Below are 21,819 nucleotides of genomic sequence, written 5' to 3'. Positions count from 1 at the left end.
TGGGGTCATCTTCGTCTTCTTCTGCTTCATAGGCTCATTGTTGTTCCAACTCCAAAATGGTTTCATCATCCAGATCATTTGAATGAGAATCAATAAATTCAGAAAATAAGGGGATAAACATCCTTTGTTGTTTTATAGCCAGTAAGCGAAACTAAAGATCGATAACTACAATCTATAAGTTTCATGTCAAAAAACTATCGGCGAAGGCAATTCGAAGTAAAGGTGGAGCTCCCTCCCTCACTATTCTTGATATTTTCTCATAATGTAAAACACAGCTCCTAGGAGATGTAATACTGTCATTACATTATGAGGAGAGGTCACTACCCAGACCGGTTTCAACCTTTTTTGAGGTCTCATCAGTGAGTAGGTAGACCTGGAAGATATCAAAGCTTAGTGAAAAGAACTTACATACCTTCACTATACGAATGACATAAAGGTGTAATTATATTTTAGTTAAGATAAAAAGCCAAATGGCTAGTTTTCTGGCATCTTAATATAGAAAATATGGGGATAAACATCCTTGGTTGTTTTATAGCCAGTAAGCGAAACTAAAGATCGATAACTACGATCTATAAGTTTCATGCCGAAAAACTATCGGCGAAGGCAATTATATTAAGGTGCCAGAAAACTAGCCATTTGGCTTTTTATCTTAACTAAAATATAATTACACATTTATGGCATTTGTATAGTGAAGGTATGTAAGTTCTTTTCACTAAGCATTGATATCTTCCAGGTCTACCTACTCACTGATGAGACCTCAAAAAAAGGTTGAAACCGGTCTGGGTAGTGACCTCTCCTCATAATATAATGACAGTATTACATCTCCTAGGAGCTGTGTTTTACATTATGAGAAAATATCAAGAATAGTGAGGGAGCTTGCTCCACCTTTACTTCGAATTGCCTTCGCCGATAGTTTTTCGGCATGAAACTTATAGATCGTAGTTATCGATCTTTAGTTTTGCTTACTGGCTATAAAACAACAAAGGATGTTTATCCCCTTATTTTCTATATTAAGGTGCCAGAAAACTAGCCATTTGGCTTTTTATCTTAACTAAAACAATAATCAATAAATTCATTCACATTGTTACAATCTAAACTTGGAAAACCAAGATCTTTGCCCATCTGCACAATTTCTGTTGAGATTTCCTCTTTCTGTGTTGTAAAGGCAACAAAGTCCTTTGAACAATGTGGCAAGATATTATGCCATACGGCTCTCATGTTGCTTTGAGTCACCTCTTACCAAGATTCATAAATATTTTGAATGGCATCTTTTATGCTAAATTTCTTCCAAAATTCACTCAAAGTCCAAGAATCTTCTTCTGCTGCAGCTTTAATAGCTTGAGCAAAAGTTCTTAAATAGTAAGCCTTGAAAGTGGAGATAACGCCTTGATCCATTGGCTGCAGAATTGTTGTTGTATTTGGAGGGAAAAAATGAATCTTGACATTTTCATCTGTCAGTCAATAGAGTTGGATGGCCTGGCGCATTGTCTAATAAAAACAAAATTTTGAAAGGAATATCATTCTTTTTACAATAGCTTTTAACTTCAGGGCAAAAACATGTTTTAAACCAGTCTTCGAAAACTGAACGAGTCACCCACGCTTTTTCATTTGAATGCCAATGAACAGGTAAATTGTTTTTTGTAAAGCCCTTAAGAGCTCTTGGGTTTTCCGCTCAGTACACTAACAGTGGCTTCAATTTGAAATCACCTGATGCATTACCTCCTAGTAAAAGTGTCAATCAGTCTTTTGACACTTTATACCCAGCTTGTGTTTTTTCCTTCTCAGCTAGAAATGTGCGCGTTGGCATTCTTTTCCAAACAAGCCAGTCTCATCAGCGTGAAAAATTTGATCATCTATGTAGCCTTCCTTCTCAATAAGCTTCTTCAATTCATTGGGAAATAATTATGCAGTTTTAGTGTCTGCACTTGCGCTTTCACCTTGGATTCTTACATAACGGAGTCCCATACGCTTTTTGATATTGTAGAACCATCAGCGACTTGCTATAAAAGCTTCACTGGTTGTACCTCCTTCATTTTCTTTTATTTTGTAATATAGATTTGTTGTTTTGTGTGGATTATCATTTGACTCAAAGGAATATTTTTCTGATTACAATCTTCAATCCAGATCATTAGAAGGAGTTCCATATTTTCCATTGTAGAAGAACGATTTCTCGTGATCACTTCTGACATATAAGAAGCGGTGCTCATTCCATGTTGTTTAATTTTTTCTTTGCTCTGAATAATTGTTCATATAGATGACTCATTCATTCAATTCTCACGTGCTATTTCAGCAAACAAAGCTCCATTCTCGTGACATTTTATAATTTCAAGTTTCTTCTCTAATGTCAACCACTTGCGTTTTTTGTTACTCCAACAGTGTCTTCTTTGCTTTGTCTCTTTTCACTCATACTTAAATAATAAAAAAATATTAAATACTAATATTAACGTAAATAATAAAATGCCCCACAGGGAAAGAACGTGTCTACGTGAGAGCCAATCGAATAACTACTGCATAAACATGACTCTCAACTGTCACTTGAGGTGCCCGGGAGTCACCGGTCAATGTTGACAATGTTAGTGTAATAACGATAAGTGTAATAATAAAAACTGTGTTAGACCAAAACCCGTGTTGTTCAAAACCGTGCTATACAAGGTATTCCTGTATTTCTTTTTGGTGGTATCAACTGGCTTCGTATGTTGAGAGATTTTGTTTTCTTTAGTCTTGGATTTATTTTTGGAGAATTGTGGATAATTAGTGATCATCATTCCTTCATCAGGAAAAATATCCTACACATCATCAAATTAGACTCAGAGCACTAAGTATATGTCTGATTCTCTGAGCCATACATTCCATTTTTTTAAGTAGATTTTCACTTGGTGGGATGAGACCATTTTTAGCATGTCTTCAGGAGTGAATAAGTGCATATTGATTTTTCTCTTTGATTCATTTTAAGGAGACAGTGAGCAAGACATACTGTTCAGGGCAGTTGAGAGAGGTGCAACATACAGGTTAGGGTTCCTGCTGACATTTTCTTTACAGTTGCTTTCTGAACATAAGAGGGTTTATTTATCTGATGTTATTTCTACTTTTGTGGTGTGATGTAGTGTAGTGCCTCTTTACCTCTTGATAAGGGATGCGCTGTTCAGTTTTTATTTTTTGGATCTCTGTTTTATCCTTTCACCTTTAGTATGTTCAGGAATACACTGTGTGTTCTACTTCCCAATCAGGATATTTAGATGTTTTACTCTTACACTCTTCATTCTCATGACCTTTACACCTACATTGAGCACAGATGGCAGGGCCATGACAGGCAGTTTGAGAATAACCATACCTCTGACATTTAAGCCAATGCAAAGGGTTTGGGATGTAGAGCCTTGCTTGTTGATAGATGTTGGTGGGTAAAAACCACCAACATCTATCAACAATGATAGATGTTGGTGGTTCTGGTATGATGAAGGTAAGGATGATGTTTCTAGTGGGAACTGGGTGTCCATTGCTATGTGTGAGGATTCTCTTTATGGTTGTTACTCCTTGGTCCCTCAAGTTCAGAGCAGATCTCATCATCAAAAACATTGAGGAGTTCTCAATCCAACATTATGCTTACAAAAGTTTATTTTTGTAGGAGGGTAACAATAACAAGAATAATTTTTTCCCACTCCAATATGTCAACAGGAACCTTTACTTGTATGTCGCACCTCTCCCAACTACAACCTCCCTGAACAGTATGTCTTGCTCTCTCCTTAGAATGAATCAAAGAGAAAAATTGATCTGCCAGCTGATCTAGAAGAGTTGGCATATCTCGAAAATCTGCAAAGAAACTTCATTCAGAGATATTCACATTGAAGTAGCAACACAATCAGAAAAACTGCTTCATGTAACATCTGTCAAGGGAATACCAATTATTGTTCCTCTTCCATAAAAATAAACTTTTGTAATGGCATAATACTGGAGTGAGAAACATTTTCCCAAGTGGACATTCTCATGTTGTATGTAATATTAAGAAAAGTGATATATTTGCTTCTGATGTTATGTTTTTTATTTTCGTTTTCTGTTGATGATTCAATGGTTTCTGAACATTGTTGGAGTTTGTTGGGCTCCCTGATAAACAAGGGTACAAAAAATTATTCACTCTTAGGAAGAAGGTAGTTCAGTGCCAAAGCTCTCCACCTCCCATGGAGCCACACATGGATGCCTACTCTCCTGCAAGCAATGACTGCACTCAGGAATGCCAGGGTTATCCCAGATGCTATACTGGCACCATAGCATGACTTGAATAGGGAAGAATACTTATTGTTGACCCTTGCAGGCAAGCTAACTAGATGACTGATCCTGGCTAGGCCATCTTGCTGAAGTAGGGGCCAAAGTAGTGCAAGACTATCCCTGATAGTCTTGCACTACTTTTCTCGTCCCTTTCCAGATCCTCGGTCCCTGGGTTGCACTGCATTGGCAAGCACAAAAGCAAGGCATTGGATGCTGGTAGTGATTGGGAAGATAGAATGGATGGTATAAAAGATTCAGAAGAAGAGCAGTGAGTATGGAAAGAAAAACATAGTCCATGAATGAAGGCTAGTGCCATCACTAGGAGTGGACATAGAGAGGAGAAATAATGGATATTCCACAATACTTCAATAATTTCACCAAGACATCTGAGAGGATCCCACACAGAAGGTTGTTACACAAACTCAAAGGAAGGCATGCAAAATAGGCTTGTACATCAGTAAAAGAATGGCTGACTGATAGATATTAGTAAGCAATGAGTGGAGGTGCTAAGTCTAAGGGAAGGAAGGTGACCAATGGGTGATCTCAAGGTAACACATATGGTTTTGTAATTAGGCCATTATTGTTTAATGATACTGGGGGTAGTAGTTTTCTGATGATAAAAAAATTAGAGAAGAAAACAAGGAATATAAATTGATATGGAATCTCTAAAAGTCTGATTTGAACATACATACATGTTCTGTGAGCAAATAATAATGAGTTCAACTCAATACTGCCAAGGTTATGTTCTTTTGGATTGAGGACATAGCAGGCTGAGAGTATTATTTACATTATTGAGAGTAATAATGTAAATAATGCAAATGGTCAAAGAGGCCTAAGGTGGACAAAAAATTGAAGTTTAAAAGCCACAACACACAACATAATAGTCTAGATGTGTCCTTGATAAGGACACATCTAGACTATTATGCTCAGTATGGTCACCTAGGTTCTGTTGAGATGGAGACAAAAGTTCAGCAGAGGATAACCAAGTGAGATTTAGACAATGGAACATACATATAAGGACTAACTGAGATGTAGTCTTCAAAGCTTGAGATATAAATGGATGAGAGGAGATATGATAGAAACATACAAGCTGATGAGAGGATTTTACAATGTAGTTCAACAGATACTAGTGACATGGTTAGAAGCATAAAAGGTCCGGTTTTTCTTCATGCCATATAGTCAGGGCTCGAAAAACATGCTCATCTGCTCACCCATGATGAGTAATATTTTTAGTTGAGTTAAAAAAAAAAAATAGAAGTGAAGTTTCAGTTTAATTGTCAGGTTTATTTATATAATGCCAATTATATTTCATGTCACATGTTTTTTGTATGTTTCCCTTACTTACCACATCTGTTGGGGAATGATAGTCATAAAATACCGGTTTTGTCGATATCACTGATTTTGTCATAACTGAATACGACCAATGAGAGAATAGGTTATATTCACATCATTTCAGAGAATGCTCATTCATACTTCAAGGTAACTGATTTGTAGCTGACTGAAAATTAGCTTATTTCTTATCCATTATGGAATATGCAGAATTTGACCATTACTATCAGATGTTAAAACTTGAAAGTATTTTTTTATATTGATTTCTAACCTAAATGTTTCTGCTGTGAAATATGACATCAACGGACTTATCCATTTGACAATGTTTTAGAGCCAATGAGAATCAAGAAAAAACACTAACATAGTTATACATGTAGACTAAGGGTGTTATTTTATTGTGTTTTTATGATATGGAAAATTCTGAATGTGTTTATAATGGCAGAGAAAAAAAAGAACTATTTTTTTCCATAAAAGTGATTTAAGACACTTTGTCTTATAAAGCAAAAATGTAGCAAAAATTAATAAAAATAAAATAATAAATGAAAAAAACTTCATGCCTTTATAAAATGCATAAATTTTTTTCTTCAAATACTGATAAACACATTAATGTATAAGCAGTTAATTATTTACTTCAACGCTGGTAATTATACAGGATAAAAATTGGCCACAGCATTAACAAAAAGCTCATAAATTGACAAGATCAAGGATTACACACGTGACTATGATATATTTGGCAACTGTGACAGGGTATATCCATCTGACTAATGAGATTTTTACCTGACTGGTTAGATATAAAATTTTTTTTCAAGTCCTGCATATAACAAATGTGCTAGTGCCATGTTGGATGATAAGCATATCATCAGTGAATGTGCTCAAAGAGATATAGTATGTAGGCATTGAATTACACAGGATGGGATTCCTTTTATGAATCCTCAAACTCCCTCAGAAGACTGCACAATAATAATATGAATTACCAAAAATGGTATGATGTGAGCTGATATATTTGGTGAATGGTGGTATGTTATCAATACCTTCACACTATCATTCTTTTCAAAAAATTTATTACCTATTTCCTCATCAGCAAATACTTAAAACATAAAATTCTGATGCATGATTTAAAATGAATGAAATATAAGTCAACTTTCGTTATAATGAATATGTACAGAGGGAAAAAAAGTTTTAAAGTTGAGTTTCAGTGACTTTTCTTTAAAAATAACATTTACCTACAGAGCTTTAGTCAGGACTTTAGTAACAGTGATCTAATTGTTATAACTGTGAGAGTCAACTGTGTTTATATATGCCACTGTGGCTCAACAAGTAGCTGAAACACCAACCATAGATAAACATAAGAGGTCTCCCTGAATTATATACATAACTTAGTAGAAATGCAAGATTCAGTTTGCTCATATATGACAATGGGTAAAGGAGTGGCAAATTGAAAACAGAACAACATACCTTTCTAACAGTCCCTTAGCTTTCATACGAAGAGGACTTCGGGCAGGACTAGGGGTGTGCTCCGATTCTGTTTCTGTTAAGTAACTATCTTTATTTTCTGGCTGTACATTATCTGCACCTTTCACAGCAGGCTTGACTAATGGTTGATAAACTACCTGTTGTGGTTCTTCAACTGAGGCTAACTTCTGTTTTAGTTCTCTTCGGGAACATAAAAATAACTAACAAACAATATAAAGAATATGTAAAAATTGATTTAAAAATTTGCAATGTATGGAAATTATTTTAAAATGCTATATACAGGGTGGGTCAAAATTCCAAGTACAAACTTTGAGGGGAGGTAGAAAACATCAAAATCAACCATATTCACATAGGAAAGCATGACCAGAAATGCCACCCAAAAGTGATAGGTGGCGCTGTTCGGCAGTGCTCCAGGCGAGCAATTGGGGCTTCCTCATTCAAGCTTTCAACGTCGTACGAAGAACATGGATCGTTTTACGAACGCTGAGATGGCAGACATGCACCTCGTTTACGGGTTAGCTGACGGTAATGGATGAGCTGCTGTATGAATGTATTGTGAAAGGTACCCAAACAGACTTATACCGCATCACCAAATGTTTGTGCATTTGCATCAGAATTTGTGTGACTATGGATCGTTCAGGGATTGCAGGCATGATAGTGGCACCACGATCGATACGAAATCTCACCATGGAAAGGGAGGTGTTGCATGTGATGGACAATAATCCAGAGACAAGCACACGTGTCGTTGCCTCTGCTATAGGAGTATCTCGATCCAGTGTATTGCGCATTTTGCACTCCGAGTCCTTACATCCATTTTATCTGCAACGGATCCAGTTACTGATGGCCGAAGATTATCCTCGGCATGTGGAATTCACGCAGTGGTTTCTGCAGAAAACTGCTATAGACCCCGATTTTCCAATTTGTGTTTTGTTCATGGATGAAGTTTCATTTACCTGTGAAGGGGTCTTCAATCACCACAATGCTCATGTGTGGGCCCATGAGAATCCACACACTGTGCGATCACATGCTACAGAACAATGCTTTGCCATTAATGTATGGGCAAGTATCATCGCTGACTGTTTAGTTGGCCCATACCTGTTACCACCCCAATTGGACTCCCAGAAGTATCAAACTTTTCTTGAAGAGGTTCTGCCGGATTTACTGAACAATGTTCCAATGACTGTGTCGGCAGATGTGGTTCCAACATGACGGGGCTCCAACCCATTTTGGCATTTCTGTGTGTCGGCATTTGGACAGGTCCTCTGGGGGCTCGATGGATTGGGCATGGTAGAACCATCACATGACCCCATGCTCACCTGATTTATTGAGCATTGATTTCTTTCTGTGGGAGACCCTTAAAGCCATGGTGTACGAAACACCTGTTGCCTCTGATGTGGACCTTGTGGCAAGAATCGCCATCACCACTGCTAATATCCGGGAAACTCCATGTATTTTTGAAAATGTACAGCAATCAATGTATTTGGTGTCAGGCATGCATCACTGCTAATGCTCATAACTTTGAGCACCTGATGTGAAACTGTATTATGTATCCAACTACTATTGAACTGTTCAGTTTATCCTTTACACTACTTACTGCCTTGTGTTATTTCTGTATCTTTGTGCCCCTGTTAGTACCGTCCAGTGGCATTTCCGGTCATGCTTTTCTAGGTGAATATGGTTGATTTTGATGTTCTCTACCTCCCCTCAAAGTTTGTACGTGGAATTTTGAACCACTCTGTATATAGAAATTGACAAGTTATCTGGTCATTAAATCATCATCAGAAATCTTAATACATGTCCAAGTATAGGCTTCTACAAACAATCATCTCTACAAAGTGACTCTGACATAGAGATGACCTGTTTGTAGTATGAGCTGAAGTATTTGTTAATGTGTCAATTACTATACTTAGTAAAATAGTCAATCTTCAAATAATTTTTATAAAAGGGAATTTCAAAAATGAAACTGCAATCTAACCAGAAAAAACAAATTGATTTTTAGACCATTTTAGCAAATAGTCAAGTATTATGTAAACACCACTGCAGTAAACTCACTATTAGGAAACCATTTTAAAAAAAGTCTCGTCAAGCCTTGTAACAACAATGCTAATTTATTATTGCAAACTTTCTGCTGTAACAAATTATTCTTTTGGTCCCTAAGGGTTTGGTATAGCATGAGTTGACAATAATATGTATAAAGAAAAGGAACAAAATAAAATCATAAATTATACTAGACTAGAAATTATATTCTTGTTTTAATCCTTTACACAAATGAAGTATCTTCATAATTACACTATTGCAGCTGCTGGCTTCACATTGCATCAATATCTATAATGCACACAAAAGGAAGTGAGCATTATGCAATACTAAGAAAAATGATGTAAAGTGAAACAGTCAATATACAAGTAACTTGAAGATACTACATGTGCAAACACTGTCATTTACACTTGGGTAAGAAATTATAAAATTACTATAATTTCTTGTCTAGTATAATTAATGTATTTTGTAACCAAATAGAAAAGATTTCTATTTGGTTACAAACAAAACCTTAATAAACCTTGCTACTAAGAAAATAATAAATTATAAATTAACAACTACCTTTTATTATAACTTTAACAACTTGTCCACATGGCTGCTATGTTGTAGGTTTACAACCTCTCATATGTGGGATTGATATAAAAATGTAATAAATGCACAATTTCTTCCCTTAACTGGACATGTTGTGATACCATATCTATTTAAGATATTATAAAAATAAGCATGTTTAATTTTAAATAACAGATTTTTACAGGTTCATCTTAGCATAATATAAGTAAGAAAATGATTCCACATAAGTGAACTTAATAAGCATTCCCATACAGTGACACCATTCATTATCAAAATAACTATTTTTGGCAATATGTACTATAGATATAACCATTTCGCCTAATTTTCCATTCAAACAGACCAACAGAAAAAAGAATTTCTGCAGTGATCTAAATTGCATCTAAACAGAATGCATGTGTAGCCTTATTTCTGGCAATCTAGTCTTATAGAACCAGAAACATTGCCATAAGGCAATGTTTCTGGTCTATAAGACTAGATTGCCAGAAAAAACCAGAAAAACTATTATAGGTCTGATCCTGGTCAATTACATGAACTTTTTCTAGTCCTGCTTTTTAGCCAGTTCCTGAATAGGATAGTTTTTCCTGATCAAAAATTAAATTTTATCATCACAGTTCAGAATAATCTACTGGAGAATTGAAATGAATTACATTATTTCAGCCAATAGGTGTTGGTAGAGAGGGAGATGAAGTTCAGGGGACGCATTGCTAAGGTGTCCAAGATTGCACATAGGATTACTTGGTTGTTGAGGAACACACTGACATCCAGAGATAAAGAGGTTTCCCCTTTATAAAACGTTGATACTTCCACATTTGAATTACTGTGCTCAAGTCTGGTCATCTGGATTCCTTGGAGATGAGGAGGCTGTGGAGAGGGTTCAGAGAAGAATGACTAAGTTGGTGAGAGATGTAAAAAATGCTCCCTACATTGATAGATTGAGAGCTTGTGGATTGCAGAGGTTGATTGATAGGCGAAGAAGAGGGGATATGATAGAAACATTTAAATTACTGAAAGGTTTTTATAGGAGTGATGCAAGGGAAATGTTTCAGCTGTGTGATAGTGATGGAAGAACAAGAGGTCATCCCTGGAAATTAAAGAAAAGTGTGGTTAACAAGGGTGTGAGAATGAGGTTTTTTTGCCTGGAGGGTGGTGAATGAGTGGAATGAATTGCTCGACTCAGTTGTGAATTCTTCGTTTGTAAATGAATTCAAGAACAGATATGATAGATATTGTTTTGATAGTTTGGGTCTCCTGCGATGAGTCTACTGACTCCATGGAGTTACCCGTAATAATAATAATAACAACAACATAACTACTGAACTAAACCACATCCACAACACTTTCTTAGCCAATGGTTATAACCCCAAAAAAATCCAAAAAATACTAAACCTAGTAAACCACAACCCCATTTCCACAATAAAGATTACACCAAATCTATCACCATCCCCTACATCCAGGGCACCTCTGAGAAAATAACCAATATCCTCAGAAAATATGACCTTACTTCTTGTTACAGACCATATAAAAAGTTGGCATCCCTTATCCGCTCTACCAAAGACCAACCACTTCCCCTAGACCTACCTGGTGTATAATGTATACCAGGTCCCTTGCAGCTGCAAATTGTCCTACTTTGGCCAAACAGGCAGAACAACAAATATCAGGATTTCAGAACACAAAGACTAGATCCGGTTTCACCAGTACAGCCACTCTGGGCTCGCAGACCATGCCTTAGATACCCACCATAGAATTCGTTGGAAGAAAACAAAAATAATACACTTGAGAACTTCAGCCCAACTGCCAAGATAACCAAATTAGCCTGCCAGAGGGCACCATTAGGACTTTAGGAACAATATTAGTTTCTTGCTTTCTTCCTCATTTGCTTTTGTTAGTGCTTGTGTGTACATACCATATCTTTATGTTCCTGAAGATGGCAACGTGACTTTGCCGAAATATAGAAGTTATTTATTAAAGTTATCTTTAATTAATATACTTTATATGCGTTGTTAATTCCGTAAACTAATTACCAGTTATGTATGACCAACGTATAAGCCTTGCTACCAAACTAGATGGTAATGCATTTTAGGCTTCCTGATCAACCAGTGAATATTCTCAATTCCATTGGCACTGGAAAGTCATGTCTAAAGGGAGGTTGCATAATGATATGTAGGAAGTACTGTTCAGGCCACATTATGGTTTGTAGGCTGGATACTCTCTGTATGGGAAACATGTCCCAGTGCCTATTTGCTCCCACTGCATGTCCCTGCCACACACACACACACACACACATTCTTTCTTTTCACCTTTGAAATGCTAAAATGAGATTAAAGCATTCATTGCTGAACTTTTTTTTAATTTGATTTCTTGTCATAAGATGCTATTACTTAATAGGTATATATATTTTTACCTTTTTCTGCTGTCACTTAGTTTGATCTTAGTTGCCCTTGTGGCAATAAACCTCAAACCAGCTGTAATGATGCCAAGAAATTATATTCTTGGTTTCATCCTTTATCCCAGTGTAAGCAAACAAAGTTTGCACGTGAAGTAACTTCACGACTGGGCTCCTTGTATACAGAGGATGATGACTTCACATCAGTTGTCTTAGTATCCCATAATGTAATGCACATATCCATGCAGACATGTATAATGCTATGAATGCTGAGGGAAGAATTGTAGTAATAAGGTGTGACACCTTTTGACTACTTGTATACGAAAATTTGACTTCTGCATTACTTCAACTTTGGTATCATTTTTGGGTCTGCTCCCACTGATGAGACCTCAATAAAGGTCGAAACCAGTCTGGGTAGTGGCCTTTCCAGAACATATCCATACGGACAAGTATAATAGATATGCATTATACTTGTCCATATGGATATGTGCTTTGCATTATTGGATACTAAGGCAATTATGAAAACAGACCGATCACCAGGAATTGATGATATAAAATCTGATGAATTAAAAATGGGTGGACAGGTACTCTTTTAAAGCTCTAGCAGAAAGATTTACTCGATATGTACAATTAATGAAAGCACCTACTGAATGGAAAACATTAAAGACTATAATTCTGCATAAAAAAGGCAATAAAGAAGACATCAGTAATTACAGACCCAGCTATCTATTATCACATACATATAAATTATTCAGCAGAGTCATCCTAAACAGAGTACAAACCTCCATCAACGAAAATAGCTGGCCGGTTTCATAAAAAAGGCTTTGACAATAGACCATATTCAAACTATTACTCAACTGCAGAGAATACAGGTGTCACTTTGTTTTCTTTTTATAGATTTTTAAATGTTGAAAATAATGCAATACTCCAAGCTTCAATACAACAAGGAATAGAAATAGCATATATCCACCTCATAAAAGATATTTACAAAGAAGACACAACAAATATTCTTTTCAATCACCCGATTAAAATTAACTTAAGTAGAGGAGTATGTCAGAGTGATGTCTTATCACCTAATCTCTTCACATCTACTCTGAGCATCATTTGAAAAACTGACATGAAAGGTGGAATAAACATTGATGGCAAAATGTTAAATATTCTATTATTCGCCGATGATGTAGTATTAATATCTCACTCCCCAAACTCCTGGAATCAATGCTGAATGACATAAATCAAAACTGAAAAAAACTGGACTGGAAATACATCTAGACAAAACAAGATGGATGAAAAATGAATACTGCAAAGATTATACAATCACTCTAGAATCCTACAACCATCGAAAAAAAAGTTGAAGATTACATCCACCTCGGACAGTCCATAAAAACAAATAACGACATATCAAATGAAACAGTAAGGAGAAAAAGAACTGCTTGGATGGCCTACAACAAAATAAAATCAACAATTACCAACCAAAAAATAGATATAGAAATAAGAGCCCATCTTTTCAATAGTCACATCCTACCAGCATTAACTTATGGCAGTGAAACATGGAACACAACTTCAAAAGAAGAACAAGCTTAATAACAATTCAACATGCAATAGAAAGAAGAATGTGCAACATACCACGTAAGACACACGGAAATCAGGAAGGAGTCTGTACTCAAAGATGTAATAAAAACAATCTATAACAGCAAAAATAGATGGATGAAACCAAGAATATAATTAAAAATTGGCATTTTTAACTTAAAAACACACAGGCATATGGAGTTCCAGGCCGAGCAGTAGAATTGAATCTGTTTCTGCTATGTGATCTACTCTGCTTAGTTAATATGAAAAAGCAGCCAATGGCAGTGCTATCAGTAGAACTAACTTAAGTATTTGATAATGTCCAGCATCCCTTTCCGTTTCACATCCTCCAGCAAATTGGTGTGGGTAAAAAGGTGCTATCTGTTATTAAAAGAACCCATGCCAATTCAACTACCCATCTTCTAGTTAATGGATTCCTATTAGACCTGGCCAAACATAAAGGAGTCAAGCAAGGTTGCCTCTTAGTCCATTACACTTTGCATTGGTTCTTGAACCTTTCTTTTTCTTGCAGGAAATTGACAATACACATGTGCAAGAAATAGCAGTTCTTCAACTATGAAGGAAAATAAGGTATTAGCATATGCCAATGATGTAGGGGATAATGATTCCATATACATCTTTTTTGTTATTTTACAAAAATTCAGCAAGATCAGTGAATTAACTGCTAATGCAGACAAGACAAAATTAAAGGTTTTTGGAAAGTGGGATCTTGGAGGCATTCTTTTTGGACTAACCCCTAAGAGAGAATCTCTCACAATACTTGGAATTCTGGTCTCCACTTTCTCAATATTACCAGTTCAAGAACTTATATACAAAAATATTGAAGCCTTAGAAGACTGGAAAATTAGGCCACTTTTCCGTTACTTCTAAAGCCATAGTACTTAAAACCATAATTTTCCCTGCTTAGTTGTACATAATAAATATTACAGATATTACAGAAGCTGAAGAAAAGCAATTGTATAGTAAGCCTGTGCAATTTTTTTGGTCCAGCTGATACCAAGAAGTTAAAAATGAATTTCTTCGACTATCAAAGAAGTAAGGAGGCTTTGGGCTTCCATTCTTAAAATTCTGCCATTTAAGCGATACAGCTTCAAAAATCCATAAAATGTTGCAGACTAATCACACATGTGCAGATCTTCTCCGGTACTACCTGGATTTTCATCTTCCCCTGTTGGAGTCGATGATTATAAAGGTCCAAAAGCTGAGACTGTTCATGAATACCAACATTCTGTGTTCATCATTAACCAGAAATCTTTAACCTCTTTTGCCACAAACTTCCACAGTTGGGTATTGACAACACACTTTAGTGAAGTTTCAAGGATATCCTAACAGGAGGGATATTGCTTGGAGAATAGCATATGGTCACCTTCCAGTCAATACCATCAAATGGAGGTACTTTAACATTGAAGATACAATCTGTTACCATTTGGAGACAGTGGAAGTTGCTCTCTTACCCTGCATATCTGGAACAAATTATGTAATATGTTGGCCATTCCATTACTTACAACAGAACAGGATCTATTTTTTCAGTACCCACCACCTGACAACAATGGGAAGAAATTTTGATTTTTATAATTATTATCTGAGACCTCCGGAGAATAAAGGACTCATCGAACGAGGCTATAAATTCCCCAAAAACCAGCTGTCATATCATTCCTTAAATTCATTCACACTAGATTGCACTCACCATCCCCTATAGGACAACTATTCCATTCACTCCCTGCTCTGTGAGAGAAAAACCTAGCTCTTACCCTTCTCTTGACTGCAAATAAACTTAACTTCCATGGATGTCCCGTGTTCTCTCCTCACCGTTCATATAGCAAAAAATTTCATCAGACAATATCCTATAACATCCATTCAAAAGTTTATAGACCTCTATCATATCACCCCTCCTTTTTCCTGTTAACCAGAGTCTGATTTCATATTCTCCCAATCTGTCCTCATAATCCTGATATAAGCTTTGTAACTCTTCTTTGCACCCTTCTTGCTGCTTCTTCTCTCCTCATGAGGACTCGTATACCACAATATCTCTCCATTCCTTTGTCTTTTGTTGCAGCAGTGGCCAACTCCAAAGTAAGTCTGGTGATCCTCTTTTTCTTTGTCCTTCCACTTTGTCCTGGATGATAAATTTTTCCAAGTTGTCATTTTCACATCTTGAAATGTGACCAAAATCTTCCAGAATTCTTTCTTTCATATGTTACATAACCATCTCTTGATTTTTAGTTGACTTATTGCAACCCTTTCCACAGCTTCTTTATCTTCATGGAACCTGAGACACCAAATCTGCACACAATATATAGTCTTATCAAGGCCTTATAAAGAGACAAAAATGACTTCCTTATCCTTACATATTAAGGTATGCTTCAACATTGCAATTATCCTCCAAGTTGTATTTGCAAGTTTTGCTATGCGACCTTTGATCAAATTCCTATCCACCATTATGCCAAGATCTCTAGCCTCATCAGTTTCTTGCAGCATAACCCTGCTAATATAACATGGAAATCTCATCACACCAAAGCGCATAACTTTACACTTACTAATATTAAACTGCCAGCCATTTTTGTTTGTCCAAATTGCCAGCCTATTCGAATCATTTTGTAAAATGCTGGATATCAGTAGCATCCCTTTTCCCTGCCTATTTTCACATCATTGGCATACAACTGCCAATAGCTTCTGACACTAGAGTACCATCTGCATTCAGTAAAATTATTCTTCTACATTCATTCTTTTTTCTGTTTGTGGCATAACAATAAAGTTCTTTCGGACTGTCTTCAGCCTGCATAGCCAATTTCTTTTCATATCCAGATTTAGCTTTCTGCACAATATTTCTTTTTCAATCATTACTTTTATTACCTGAGCTTTATATATTTCAGAACTCCTCTCACTCTTATTCTCATGATATTCTTTCCACATCTTGTGGATCTCTGCTTAATAAGGAAGTAATCAGGACAAATATTCTTCTCTGTACTAACAATTTTAGCTTAAGCTTTAGACACTGCCCTGTTATGACAAGTTTTGGGGACCATTCTTAAGTAATAAAAACTAATAATATTTCTACAATTATGTTATTAAATGCTGTAGTACAATAATATACTAAAAAATACACCAATAAATCTAAAAACACTCAACAAAGAAAAAGCAACAAAAAATCACTGATCTTTCAGGAGTTTCCTAACAGTACATCTTTTAACCATTTTAATGAACATATCATTTATGGAAGGTTAGGAAGAAACATGGATTTGAAAACCAGCAATATGACATACAAATGTCATATTGCTGGTTTCCACAATACAATATTGAATTGTGGAAATTTTATTGTTCCATCAGACGATTTCTGAATTTAGAATAAAAGCATTCTAGAAGATATCAAATTTTTGCCTAGTGGTGTAGACAACCCACATTATGCAATATTCACCAGGGGGAGATAAAATTCTGTCTATTTTTACTATGAGAGGTATTTTAAATGGTTCCAACCTCTTAGTCCAATGTGGTCTTATGGTCAATTGCAGTATGACTGGAGAGCAATACCAGGCAGAGTCAAGGAAGTTAACTGAGATGAGGTTAACTACCTAGGTATCAGTCTTCTTTGCACTTTAGTTTCAATTCGTCTTTTGGTTGTTCATCTGAATGAGACTGGTGGAAAAGGAAAACTGATAGCATCTGGCGATACAATGATATAAAAGTCATGTTGGAGGCTTAATGGATTTTTTACAACACTCAAAAAGAATTAACATAGAATACTTCCTATATTTCATCCTAGTCACTAGGACATCTACAGGGATTACAAAAACAATTAATGTAACATGCACACAAATATCATACAATACTAAGCCCAACCACGTGGGTGACACTAAAGTCCTATCTAGGTGGAGCGGCCTCTAAGGGCGGTAGTAGGGGGCCTGGAGTGTAAGGTGGGACCTCTGGTGATGAGTGTTTCCCAAATCTTTGGAAGCTTAATGCAACCGTATTTATTAAGATTTAGTTGGTTTCTGAGAGCTTCTGCTGCTTCTAAGAAAAGTCTCTCTTTCTTGAATTTGCTGTGGTGGAGCATGGTGGTTTTCTTCCATGATACCCTGTGGATGGTGTCCAAAACATGGTCAGCCAAGCCTGAATGGCCATAGTTGTGTTTACAGATGTAAGACTTGTGTTCCTCCAGGCGGATGGATATTAGGAAAGAACTTGACATTGTTGGCATCCAGGAGTGCGTTAGCAGAGCTAATCTCAGGTGGTATGGTCACTTAAACAGAATGGGCGAGGAAAGATTAGCAAAACAAGTGTTCTCAGCCAGGTTGGCAGGAAAACTACCCAGAGGAAGACCAAGATATGGGTGGATTGATATGGTACAATGTGCCTTAGACGGTAGAAATATAAGATCTGATAATGATAATACTGGAATCTTGACAAGTAATAGACTGATTTGGAGGAAAAATTGTACACAGGAAGTTAGTAATGATGTAAATTTTTCATGCAGTACTATCATATCCTGTACACCCCTTGAGGGTACATGTCAGGAATTTGATGATGATGATGAGTAGTAACTCCAAAGAGAATGCAATAACTTCCTGACTCGATGTAGATGAGAGCAATTAGACTGATGAATCAATCACTGATTCTCTTTACAAAGACGTTCAGTTCTGCCTTATACAAAATATAAAAATTATTAATTTTTATAGCTATATTTGTTTAGGAGTACTCCAGTTTATAATGTGATTGGCTTTTTACTCAATTTTTAGGGAATTATTGATGTTTTAAAGACAGATACATGAAGAATATATCATCATCAGCAGCAAATTCCTGATATGTACCCTTGAGGGAGTGTACAGGATATGGATAGTACTGCATGAAAAACTTACACCATTACTAACTTCCTATCTATAATATTCCTCCAAATCGATCTGTCCTGTAAAGACCAACATTATAAGATCTTATATTTCTATCTTCTGTATCAATCCACCTATATCTTGGTCTTCCACTGGGTCTTTACTCGTTTTGCTAATTCTCCCATTTATATGACCATACCACTTGAGATTAGCTCTGCCAACACATTCCTGGATTCGAACAATGCCAAGTTCTTTCCTAATATCCTTGTTTTTAATATGATATTGCCATTGATGCCATCTGTTCATGCCCCTAATCTTTCTCAGGACTCTCATATCTGTACTCTCTAGTCTTTGGTCAAGTGTTTTATTTCTAACCCAGCTCATTTTCATTGTCTTTGTCTTGTTATTGCTGACCTTCATACCAAATCTATTACAAGAGTTATTCAATTTAGTCAGGGAATCTTGGAGACTTGTAGCATATTTATTTAGAAGTATAACTTTATCTGCATATAGTAAAGAGATGAGATTAACATCTCCATTTGATCAGATTTAATACCACTTTCCTTCATGTGATCCATATAGATAATGAATAACAGAGGGGATAATGTACATCCTTGTCTGACACCAGATTTAACATAAAACCATCTTCCTGTACTTCCCTCAATTCTAACTGCTGACTTACAACTCAAATAAAGACTATGTATTGCTTGATGTAATGCTCCATTGACACCATACAACTGTATCATTTTGAACAGCTCCTCTCTCTTGGCACACGCCTTTACTAGATCTACAAAACTTAAATACAGATCTTTGTTATATTCTCATAATTTCTCAAATATTTGTCGTACATGAAAATTTGATCCTGACAGCCTCTAATAGGCCAGAATCCAGCTTATTCTTCACCAAGCTTCCCTTCCACAGTCCTTTTCAACCGTTTCTCAAGCATACTTAAATAAATCTTACCAGGAACACTCAGTAGGAAAATACCTCTGTAATTCTCACATTCAGTTTTATTTCACTTTTTACATATGGTTCTATGAGAGCTCTACTCCAATCATCTGGAATTCATCCCTCTTTCCATGCCTTCTGAACTATGCAGTTTATTTATTTATTCTTATGGCAAAAGCAACTACAGGTCAGTGTCCAGACCAGAAAGCCAATTCAGGGTCTCATCTGTCACCTCATGGATGTCCTGGAGGCCAGCCTGAAATTGGCACCTTAGGCAGTCATTCACAAATGAGTGCAGTGCAGCCATATCTCCATACTTGAGCATTTCTAGTCAAATATCATCTACTCCTGCTGCCTTTCTACATTCAGGCTTTTGATGGCCTTTTCTACTTCAAGTATGGATACATAATCGTGACTGCATGTCTGTAGAGTGCTTTTTACTATTGTGCTGTCATCACTGCTTGTTTCATTTAGCAATTTTTCAAAGTAATTACTCTATACATTATGGATATCTTTTTCAACCTCAAGAATATCTTGCCACCTTCTTGATATTTATTTTCAATGCTCTTACTAAAGTCTTCCTAATTGACTTTTGTTTAGCTAGTTTTACATAGTGTTTAGCTTTCTTACATTTGTCTCTGTATTCTTTAAGAGAACAAGCTGACTTATTTGCCAGGAACTTTTTGATATGCTTTCTTCTTTTCCTTCACTGCCTCTTTAACTTCTTTTTCTATCCTTGCAGACAACCTCACCACATGCCTGTATGGCTGAATCAATCAATTTTTCTTGAATAATGTTTGTGTATTTTAGCCTATAGTTTACATCTGAGAGCTGCTTAACTTTTACGAGGGCAGTCTGAAAAGTTCTCCGCCTAACAATGAAAAAACAAATTTATAATTTCAAAATTATTTTTATTTTTCAACATAATCTCCCATAAGACTAATATATTTATTCCAGCAATGCTCCAGCACAATTATCCCGTCCTTGTAGTAGTTCTCAGTAAGATCTGCAAAATACCCCTCTACAGCTGCATCACCTCTTGATTCAAAGAAAAAACGCTGACCAGCAAGGAAGAGTTTTAGTTTTGGGAAGAGATGGAAGTCAGATGGAGTCAAATTTGGGGAATAGGGCAGATGTTCCAACAATTCATAGTGCAGATCCCTTAATTTTCCCATTGCCAAAAGTGGGCAAGTGCATTGTCTTCATGAAAGATGATTTTTTTTCTTCTGCAAACCAGGTCTTTTCTCACGATTTTTTCATCTAGTCTGGTTAAAAGATCGGAATAATATTCCCCGGTTGCTTTACCCTTTTCAAGATAATTAATAAACAAAATGCCTTTAGCATCCCAAAACATCGATGATATGACCTTTCCTGCTGATGGAACCGACTTTGTCTTCTTTGGCACTGAACAACCAACTATGGTTGAGGCCGGAAACTTTTCAGACCATCCTCGCGTTCATGTTAAAAATTTCTTATGTGTTCTTTTAGTATGAAATTCGATTTTATCCTACTCAAGACTAAATGGTGATCACTTCCAATTTCAAATCCTCTTTACACTCTAGTGTCCTGCACCAGTGGGAAAACATCAGCACTATCAACAATAACATAGTTAATGAGACTTTTCATATTCCTTGCCTCTTCTGTCCATGTGAATTTGTGCACATTTTTATGTTGGAACATTGTGTTAGTAATAAATCAATCCATGTCCTGAGCAGAAATCCAACAGGTATTTTCCCTTATTATTAGCTTTGCTCTTGTCTCCAAATTTTCCCAAAATATTTTTGTATATCTGACAATCATTTCCTATTCTGCTATTTAGATCCCCAACAAGGACCAACTTTTCCTTTTTCATTGTGTCAGCTGCTTTTTCTAAAGCCTCAAAAAATTCCTCCATTTCTACCTTAGTAGAACCTTCTGTGGGATCATAGGCACAAATAAGTCTCATTGTCCAATTTCCCATTCTGATATTTGTCCACATCACTCTACTTGATATTGCTTGCCATTCATGAAGATTAACCTCATATTTTGTGTTCAATACTATACCTACTCCTTCTTTTCGTTGATTGTTATTGGCTGATGAAGATTATATGGGAAGATTAATTTTGGACATACCTTTGTAGGATGTTCCTGGCTGTCTTCTTATTCAGAAGCATCCGTGTATGGAGATATACATTTGTATTACTGCTGAAGTATGACTAAAAGGAAGGGGGGGTGGAAATGTGGAGAGAGAGATGTGGGAGAATAGCGGGTGAGGTATTCCAATTTTAAAACCCAGGTTTTAAGGGTGAGCTGAAAATTCTTTGGGAAGAAGTTGAAAAACAGAAACTTTTTGGGGAAAGGAGAAGGATAGAATATGATGGAACAAGATTGGGGTAGGACCCACCTCTAATACTTCAGCAATAATACAAATGTATA

General features: G+C 36.2%; 1 protein-coding gene across 1 annotated transcript in view; it reads right to left on the bottom strand.

Moving 5' to 3' along the window:
* LOC150105981 (tyrosine-protein phosphatase non-receptor type 5-like) overlaps positions 1-21,819 on the bottom strand; it is a 207,589-nt gene that overhangs the window by 169,312 nt on the left and 16,458 nt on the right. The window contains exon 3 of the mRNA XM_090393737.1: positions 7,045-7,262. Within this exon, the coding sequence (XP_090249863.1) occupies positions 7,045-7,262 (218 nt within the window). The remainder of the gene's footprint in view (positions 1-7,044; positions 7,263-21,819) is intronic.

This window comes from Typopeltis vanoorti, chromosome 6, assembly GCF_054136105.1.
Source record: "Typopeltis vanoorti isolate ZY-2024b chromosome 6, IOZ_Tvanoo_1.0, whole genome shotgun sequence".
In the NCBI taxonomy this organism is placed as follows: domain Eukaryota; kingdom Metazoa; phylum Arthropoda; class Arachnida; order Uropygi; family Thelyphonidae; genus Typopeltis; species Typopeltis vanoorti.
The sequence above is the reverse complement of the archived record's forward strand: the minus strand, read 5'-3'. Positions and strand labels throughout refer to the sequence as shown.